Source organism: Alosa pseudoharengus, unplaced genomic scaffold, assembly GCF_046254945.1.
Source record: "Alosa pseudoharengus isolate Yale_2024_CS ecotype anadromous, Long Island Sound unplaced genomic scaffold, YU_APseudo_1.1 YU_APseudo_1.1_scf_19, whole genome shotgun sequence".
NCBI lineage: Eukaryota > Metazoa > Chordata > Actinopteri > Clupeiformes > Clupeidae > Alosa > Alosa pseudoharengus.
This window is the reverse complement of record NW_027468657.1, coordinates 17,007,434-17,017,433: the sequence shown is the minus strand read 5'-3', so window position 1 is coordinate 17,017,433 and position 10,000 is coordinate 17,007,434. Positions and strand designations below refer to the sequence as shown.

The 10,000-nt window shown below is 48.8% G+C and overlaps 1 protein-coding gene across 4 annotated transcripts in view; it reads right to left on the bottom strand.

Annotated features, from left to right (window-relative positions):
* The window catches only part of ntrk3b (neurotrophic tyrosine kinase, receptor, type 3b), a 150,210-nt gene that overhangs the window by 70,463 nt on the left and 69,747 nt on the right, over positions 1–10,000 (bottom strand). For 2 of the 4 annotated variants that reach the window (XM_076291889.1, XM_076291890.1), the window contains exon 8: positions 611–916. In XM_076291889.1, the coding sequence (XP_076148004.1) occupies positions 611–916 (306 nt within the window). Of the gene's footprint in view, positions 1–326; positions 338–606; positions 917–10,000 lie in introns of all 4 variants that reach the window. The other 2 variants (XM_076291891.1, XM_076291892.1) reach the window with 2 other exon arrangements.

Below are 10,000 nucleotides of genomic sequence, written 5' to 3'. Positions count from 1 at the left end.
AAAACAACGACTGTAAACAACAACAACAACAACATAAGTAAACTTGCAACCATACGTCATATTTGCATTTTTGCGTTATATAAACACAGGTAAGAGTGCAGGTAGGTGTACCTGTAATGCTTTTGCACCTGTGTCAGGTGTTCTCCCATGACCTTGCTACACCTGCTATACCTGGCAAACTCATCTCACACGAGCTGTAAGAATGCTAATGTCAATTGTTTCATTTCAGGTTTAACTATTTGTCAGTTCAGAGTCTGGTGTGGCTTTTTTTGTTTGGTGAGATAGTGTGTAATGTCAGCGAGCCAGTGGAGACACTTACCCAGGACAATAATCTCTGCTGGTAGCAGCATGAGGGCGAGGGGGAGAGAAAGATAACTTACTGACACTGGCACCTGGCACACGGCATTCACAACAGTCAATCAACAAATCAATTTGACACATTCACATCCAATACATATGATCCAATAAATCAAACTGGTTTAATCAATTTGGTTCTTTAAAAAATATAAAATATAATTAGTTCATTTATGTATGTATTTGTTTATTTGTTATTGTTATTCTTAGCAGTAGTAGTATTATTAGTATTATTAGTATTATTATCATTACTCACCCCCGTCAGTAAACGGTGGAGCATCCAGGAAGTGTCCGAACACAGTCTTGTTGACAGTGCCGAGTGAGTTGGAAACCACAAGGGTGTAGTTGCCGTTATCGTAGTGGGTGGGGTTGCGGAAATTGAGGCATCCCTCCTGGAAGTCGCGGTACTGCTCGGCCTCCACGCGGATGTAGGGGCTGGTGAGGATCTCCTTGCCCTTATGGAACCAGCGCAAGCTGGGCTGGGGTTGGCCGCGCACCATGAACTCAATACAGGTCTCGTGACGGTGCTCTGGCTCCTCCAGCTTTAGGATGACCGGGGGGTCTGAGGGGAGGGGGGGGGGGGGGGCAGCAGGTACATACAGACAGGAAGGAGATTATATGTACATATACAGAATACATGGACTAGTTTGTCCATCACAAAGACTTTGACTTTTACAGTTTCCTTTAATCTAAGTGAAAAGAAAATTGAGAGGGACAAGGACAGAGAGAGAGAGAGAGAGAGAGAGAGAGATAGAGAGAGAGAGAAAGAGAGAAAGAGAGAGAGAGAGAAAGAGAGAGAGAGAGAGAGAGGAAATATAGTTTGTCCACCAAAGAGAGATAGGGATAAGAAACAGGAGCATTATTTATACAACCACAGACTGAAGTCTGGTCCATCAGAGAGAGAGAGAGCAAGCCCAGGAAGGGCAAACCCAGGAAGGGCACTAGAGAGTGCGGACCTCAGTCGAGGCCAAATACTCATGCCTGTACCATTTGTAAATTTGCAAATACAAAATAGCCCTGCCATGAGTCAGAACCACTCATACTCTCCACCAAGTTTCATGAAATCAGGCTGAGGTATTTTTTGTATAGTATAAGTATATATACTTTTTTGATCCCGTGAGGGAAATTTGGTCTCTGCATTTAACCCAATCGGTGAATTAGTGAAACACAAACACCACACAGTGAACACACAGTGAGGTGAAGCACACACTAAGTGAGCTGTCTGCTTCAACGGCGGCGCTCGGGGAGCAGTGAGGGGTTAGATGCCTTGCTCAAGGGCACTTCAGCCGCAGCCCACTGGTCGGGGCTTGAACCGGCAACCCTCCGGTTATAAGTCAAGAGTGCTAACCAGTGGGCCATGGCTGGCCGGTTGTATTCTTCTTATTATTATTATTTTTTGTGTAATCCTGCACACTGACAGACAAACATACAAACAAACCACACTGACAACATATCTCCTTAGTGGAGGTAATACTGAACTTATCATAAATCAGGAAGGAACACAATAAGAGCAGGAGTGATGTTATATCCATGCAGAGTGTGTGTCTGCAAGAGAGACGAGTGTTAAGGAGAGAAGATGTATATTATTTATGTGGATATTATGGGCTGTCGGGTGGGTGTGGACACACAGGAGAGAATTATGTACACGTAGCAACTGGAATTTGTCCACTTGGGGCTACAAAGCAAAAACGATTGGCATAATTTAAGTTTATGTAAGTTTGAGATCATTTAAGACGCAGATGCTTTTATCTAAAGTGCCGTTCGATAATAATAGTCATTTTAAAAGTCATTTTCTAAATTACATATCTTAAACTGAATGAAGCAACTTCTGAAACAGCTGATCATATATCTGTCAATATTATCTTCATTTTGCTTTCGATTACGCTTCCTACATTGCACTGGCCTTGCGGCGTACTTTACTACAAAGTGCACTTAAATGGCACTCTCTATTGAGTCATTACAGCACTCTCTTTATGATTCTCTGGGCCAGATATACAAACGCTTTTGCGCCCACTTCAGGCGTATTTGTTTCGCAATGTGCGCATAAAATCATGGCGAGGTATGTACAAACGGGCCACACTGAGGTAAAAGCGCAGACTGCCTGTCGCGGGAGCGGAATATTGCAAATTGCGCTTTTCCGTATCATGCATATACATTCATGGGAGGGTCAAGGGGAAAGTGGGAGTTTACCGTAAAGAGATGGGAGGGGAAGCGTAAAAAGCGCCTAATTAAGTATTCCGCGATATTGTGCAAAAACTGCCCGTGAAAGCGCATGTGTATTCTGCAGCTAAATATTTCCGCCTTGTAAAAGCAGGTGTTAAAGCAACACCAAAGAGTTTTTTGTACCTTAAAATAATGTTTCCAAAATCGTTTCAGTCGTTCATCAACTTGTAACAGGGTGAACGGCACTTCTGCATTCGCTTCGCAGCCCTCTATCGGCTATAACCGCACTATGTAAGTTTGCAAGATCGGGTAGCGGATCTGTAGTTCAATGGAATGAGACATAAGAAACTACAAATTTGACTTGCATCTGATGTTGCAATACATCGTACTTTCATAAATCGTGCAACATATTCTACCTTGTCTGTGGACATCGTTATTTGCAAAGCAGGTGCTGGATAAGCAAATAGCGTGCGTGCGAAAGAGGGAAAGTTCTTTGGTGTTACTTTAAATGATGTTTTATAAACAAAGTTCGGGAGGAGCCTTCGGGTTGATTGACAGCAATTAACTCACCCACTGCCGCCACAGGGTAGGCCTATTTAAGCCGACCTCCTTTTCCATACGTCACACGCTCAGACGTTCGAGAAATCATTGGAGTTGCAAAGCCTCGGTAGGCAGACGTAATGGAGCTGGGGTTTTTCACTACTAACCATCCGAAAGCTACATCCAGTCCACGGGCTACAGCCACCTGGTTCACCAGCGTTTTCAGGTCACTGCTCAGAGCAAGGGTAGGCTACAACTATCGATTATGCTATAGCCTGCTCACCCCAGCATACTTCAAGGCTCTAACACCAAGCTGCTCCAAGCTCGCGTTTTACGTCGCAAGATTATCCAGGTAACTCGAAATGCCCTAAATTCCACATGGCTCGGCACGCCAAGCGTCTGAAGTTGTAGGCTATCCACTATCCAGCGGAGGCCTATCTTCCGAAGATCAGCATCGGAAACGAACAGGTCTTGTTAATTCACTCCTCTAGTCGTCCAGTGACTTCTCATAAACTGATACTAGCGTTGTTGGATATTTAAGCTACTTATAACGAACTGACAAGCCTCAACCTTAAGTGCCCAGTATTTCGCTGGCTCGTGCTGCAGTCTGTTTAAACAATGGCGCTGCGTCGCAGACGTCAGCAATTATTAAAGCGATAGTACACTTGTAATTCGCGTCAGGCAACGCAGACAGCAAGGACCCTGATTGTCAACTCGTCCGGTGTCGATGGCCGACTATTCATGTAGCTTCTACAGGGTATAGCAACAAGCTAGTTCACTGATATAAGCTTGCAAATAAACTCAAGTCATTTTGGTTACAATGACTGGTTATTTGTATGTTTTAAAATTAGCACTTCGCCAGCAAGCAGTGCTTTGTGGGCAGTTGCGTTTGCTCTCAGGAGGCCCTCAAACCCCAGTCTACAGCCAGAATATATTAATGACACTCTTTGAACACCGGTCTATTGTTTCATTCCATGCCAACACCGACAGGAGGGAGTTTACAGTATTGCACTGTAAATAACTATTGTTTACAGCAAACCCAAAGCAGTTTGCCCAGACAGCCAGGAGATGGCAGCAAAATTCACTGCTTAACACTTGTGTTTTAATGTTAAGACACTACAAGCAATACTACAATTAGTGCTTTCCTGCACCACACGCTCCAGAGCGTATCACTCCGCTGCCTCAGCCACAGCCACGCCAGCGGCCCAGGTTCTTAACCACCGACTTCCTTCCCGCAGCATCTCAGCCGTACTTCCGGATCCGACTCCACTTCTTCAGACGGCCCCGGTAGCGACAGCGTCGCTACTCCCTCCGCCCCCTCTTCCCCTTCCCCACCCACTTCCCCCAGCCAGGACCCGGTCCAGGGCTGCCCCCCTTCCAGTCGTTCCGACGACTGCTCCCTCCCTTCCCCCTTTTTCCCCCTCCCCATTCCATTCCCGGAGTCACGTCTGTACAGCACGCCACGACTCACGAAGAGGCGTCCATTCAAACTCCCCTCGCTAGCTCCCTATTTTCATTACGAGTTAGCGAGCACCTGGTCTCAGCCGGCGCCGGTAGCGACAGCGTCGCTACTCCCTCCGCCCCCTCCTCCCCTTCCCCGCCCACTTCCCCCAGCCAGGACCCGGTCCAGGGCTGCCCCTCTTCCAGTCGTTCCGACGACTGCTCCCTCCCTTCCCCCCCTACCCCTACCCATCCCCTCCCTGGCTCCGCGCTAGACCAGCCCGCCACAGCGGGTTATCAGCACTCAGCGAGTGCTTCGGATCACGACGTCCCATTCCGGCTCCCCAGCCATTCACTAGCCACAGCAAAGGCCTTCGACCACCTCCTCACGCTGCACGTTCCAGCTTAACATCCCGTTCCGTCTACCCAGCTATTCAATGGCCACAGCCATTTCATTCCATCTGGATACTCACCATTCATGCTATTCATGCCTTATCATGCTTATCTGATTATCATGTTTTACGTGTTGTATGTCGTATCACGCTGAATATGTCATGTTTATCAGGTAACGGTATTCTAAAAGTTCTTCAGCCCAGGTTGAATTATTTAAGGCTGCCACAGATGGTACGGAATGAGCTTGGACCCGATGCAACAACAGCTTCAGGGAGACCCATGCAGCAACTGCTCCGCCGAGCCCCTGCTACAACGGCTCCGCCGAGCCCCAAGAGCCATGCAGCAACAACTATGCCACGTCAGCGGCTCAGGCCCATTCCCACCGCATCTCCGCCGTATTTCCGGGTCCAACCCCACTTCGCCAGACGGCCCCGGTAGCGACAGCGTCGCTATTCCCCCCCACCCCTTCTTTCCCTCCCCCATCCACCTCCCCTAGCCAGGACTCGGTCCAGGGCTGCCCCACCTCCAGTCGTCCGTCGACTGCTCCCTCCCTCCCCCTTTTTTCCCCTCCCCTTTCCATTCCGGGAGCCACGTCTGTACTGCACGCCTCAACTCACGAAGCGTCAGTTCGAAGATTCACCTCACTAGCTCCCCATATCTCTTACGAGCTAGCGAGCACCCGGTCTCAGCCGGCGCCGATATTCCCCCCCTAACCCTCCTTCCTTCCCCGTCCCACTTCCCGCGACCCAGGTTGCTCCCCTTCCGGTAGCGTCAGCGAGCGCTCCCTTCCCCCCCCCCCCCTTTTCTCCCTTCCCATTTCTTCCCCGGCTCCGCGCTAGACCAGCCCGCCGCAGCGGGTCATCAGCATTCAGCGAGTGCTTTGGATCACGACGTCCCATCCCGGCTTCCAAGCTATTCATTAGCCACAGCAAAGGCCTCGCCACCGCCTCCTCACGCTGCAGCATTTGAACCACCACCCGTCACAGCGTCCACCAGGAACCTCATTCGTCAGGTGCAGACGTAGACCTTTCTACCATTCGTCCCTCCCTTCCTATTCCCTCTCATAACGGGGAATTAGTTGCGGCGAACTGGTTTGTCTTTAAAACATTCTGGCCCAGCATCAAAGATTCTGTCATTCCCCGAGTTCACCGTAGCTTTACCAACTACACAGAACTCATCTGTTTCGTGTTCCCCAGCCGACGCAAAGAGCTAAATGACTACCTGGCCATCATCGCCGGCCTAGCCGCGTCCTACGGGGGAGCCCATTTGTATACGTACCACCGGCTGTTTTCAGCAAATGCGCTGCCAGAGTCGGCCTCTGGAACCAAAACCCCTACTGGGGCGCGCTCGATATGGAGCTCCATAACCGCGCTTTCCTAGGACTCAAGCCATCTTGTCCTCTCTGCAATAGCCCAATCACGGCGCGGTCGAGTGTCCACTAGTCAACTCATTCCCCAGGGCCGCCCTTTCATCTCGCATCTCATAAACTGCGCCTCAGCAACCCCATCTCTCGAAGATGTCGTATCTCTACATGCCCAGTGTCTGGCCGATATCAAACACCGGAGGATGTTTTAGACGAATGGAATGGTCCGTGCATGTTCTACGACGACTGCCAATCATCTCCAGAAGACCTCCAGTTGTACACCGACGCAGCCCCCTCAACAGGCTTCGGAGGCTTGTCAAAAGGCGCTGGGTTGCATCCCCGTGGCCACTAGAGTTCAGAGAGCTAACAACCGAAAACGAATCGTCAGCCGTGTTCGAACTCTACCCCGTAGCCACCACGGCCCTACCTGGGGGAATGAGCGGACCTCCAAGAGTGTGCTAATCCACAGCGACAACGAAGCCGCAGTGCACGTCATTAATAACTCGAGCTCAAATCGCCTGCGCTTTCCCCTCTTATTAGGCGTCTAATCTGGATAGCAGCCAGCTACCAGTTATTATAAGAGCCGCGCACGTCCCCGGTCGCCACAATGGAATTGCTGACTCTCTCTCTCGTCTTAGCTTCTGAATCTCTGGAATTTATCTTCAGCCCATCACGGCCGACCTAGCCCTCCAAGCCCTCGCACCCAGGACCATGCAGTCCCGGACTGCTTGGTCGTGCTTCAAACAGTTCCACGCAGAGCACTCACTACCATTTCCCAGTTTGATGCTGTCACCATATCATCATTATTACCTACGCCCACACTTCACTCGGGATCAAAGTCTCTTCCATTAGAGTCTACCTAGCCGGCATTCATTTCTTCTACAAACGCCTCCACGGCTCCGAATGCCCTTCCTTCTCCGACACCAGGATAGGCTTGTTATTTAAAGGTATCCGTAGGCAACAGCCAGTCCCCCAAGACTCCCGCCTTCCCATTACCTCAAGCATTCTCGCCACCTGCCTCGCTACCCTTCGCAAAGGGTTCATGCCACCGCATTCCGATTCCACCATCTCCGTTATGCTTCACTGGCCTTTTGGGCTGCTGAGATGTAGCGAGTTTACATGCCCTTCGTCTCTCTTCATTCCCGATGTCCACCCGTGCATCGCAGATCTAGAGCAACTAGACCAAGACACCATTCGATTTACCATCAAACTGAGTAAAACCGATCAGTCCCGAAAGGACACTCCATATCCATTTTAACTCCGCCTCAGATCTTCAGCCTTTCCAATACCTATCTCACTACATCTCATATAGGTCAGCTCAAGCTTCGTCTACTAGCCCGCTCTTCGTGTCAGACGAAGGGCTACCCATCACTCGCCACAGATTCCAGACACTCTTAAAATCATTCTAGTCAAATCTGGTTTCCCGCGGATCGCTACTCCGCACACTCCTTCAGGATAGGAGCTGCCACAACAGCTGCGCTCAACGGCTTATAGGAGCAACAAATTTAAATACTGGGCCGTTGGTCCTCGGATGCCTACCAGTCCTACATCCGCTCCAATCTAGCGGATTTATGACTCGCTCAGCAAGCACTTATGTAGTTGGTAGCGGCCAGCGGCCTTTCTCTGTGATCTTTGGGGTGCAAGCGGTCATCGCTCTATCGCGATGTCCGCTCCAGGCACTCCAGGACCACGGACAGCTACCTTGCCAAACACGCACTACTCCCATACATTCTAGTCTAGCTGAGCAATCATATCGAAGGGCGAACTAGTGAAATGATGTTTTATAAACAAAGTTCGGGAGGAGCCTTCGGGTTGATTGACAGCAATTAACTCACCCACTGCCGCCACAGGGTAGGCCTATTTAAGCCGACCTCCTTTTCCATACGTCACACGCTCAGACGTTCGAGAAATCATCCCCCCTCCTCCCACTACTCCTCCATTTCACCAATTGCCCTGTTACTCATCCTCCTTACACAGGGGGTGCAAGCGGTCATCGCTCTATCGCGATGTCCGCTCCAGGCACTCCAGGACCACGGACAGCTACCTTGCCAAACACGCACTACTCCCATACATTCTAGTCTAGCTGAGCAATCATATCGAAGGGCGAACTAGTGAATCCAAATTGCAGTTAAATGCTTCAGTAAGAGTAGCTTTCAAAGACAACAGAATCGCTATTTAGAGCACCAATTTTGCGTCCTTTGGCAGAAACAAGAGATGACAGTGCAGTGCAGTGCTAAATTCCAAATTGGTTGTTATTTTTTCTTTAGCTTCATGAATACACCAATTAGCTCTGACATCCTGTTGACACATGCTCATACAGTATACATGTGTATATACAAGGCACACACAAACACACACACACACACACACACACTAAAATTTCCAACCCTCTTTGCAGGTGGATTGAAGCCTTTAACAGCTAAATCACCGCTTTAATATTCAACACACAGACACACACACACACACACACACACACACACACACACACACACACACACACACACACACACACACATAAGTGTTCAGATCTCTGTGGAAATCTCCCTCCTACAAAAACCAAAGTAGAACAAAGCCGCTTGAGAAGACCTTAGGAAGGTACACAAGCCTCATGACAAATGTGAAAACCCTACATGAGATACCAAATGCATCCCTGACAGCCTAACTCTGTAGTCCGACCACGTTTACCACTAGGTTTTCACCAGACAGAGAAAAGTGCTTTTAACAGGCAGTACAGTTTGTTTTCAGCACAGATAATGTGCATGACAGGGTAGCGAAGCGCACCGCACATGGACACTGTTACTATAGTAACGTTAGTAATATGTTATCAAGAGCGCAAGGAATGAGCTGTCATCTGTCACTTTATGAGTTCATCGACACTATTTCAGAGAGAAGTCAGAAAATTCCCCTTTAGGGCCAAAAGTCGACATGACTAGCCTATCAGGGATCAAAGGCAGCGCTGTGGGGTATCTTTGTGTGGGCAAGAGCTCACACGTGTCACTCTGACAAGGGCGACCCTTAAGCCATGTGGGCCACAACATGAGGGCTCTTATCGTACATGCCACTCATGGGAATAGCAATCTGGGAAAGAGATGGAATTCTCAGTCCTCTGGGGTCAAAAATCTACATGTGGTTTAAAAGTGGAATCAGTGTATCAATATCAACATAGCTTGCGTAAGCTTTACTGTGTATCTGTCTATAAGAGCTAAGAAGCAGCTTTTTCATTGAGAGTACTAAGCCAAGTTACAGTAAAATAACAAAAAAAAATCCCATCCAAACACAACTAGGGAAAAAAAGCTCTCTCGAAAACATCCTGGAAACTATAATCAGTCTTGCCAGATTTGTCACTTTGATTTACCAGACGCTGGTACGTCAACCAAAGTGTCAGTTTGATTTAGACATGAATCAATCAGTTAGAAGGTCCACAATCCTCAACCCAAAACGTCTTCCCCGCATGCCACCCAGAGAGTCACGTTCACACATCGGCTTCTCACACAGTGACGGACGTGTAAGCGACAGCCGTCAGAGACAGAATGAATGTGGGAGTAGGCCATCAGGAACCATCAGGAACCATCACAGTCAAACAGGGACCGGAGCCCCATCAACAGGAACCACAGGAACCAGCTCTCCACACATCCTTTATGTTAACAGCCAGATCCGACACCGGGTCCGTTTGCAGATTGTAAAAATATTTTAATTTTTTTCGAAGACTGGTCTAATGTTTTTGAATGATTATAGAATGGAAGCTAA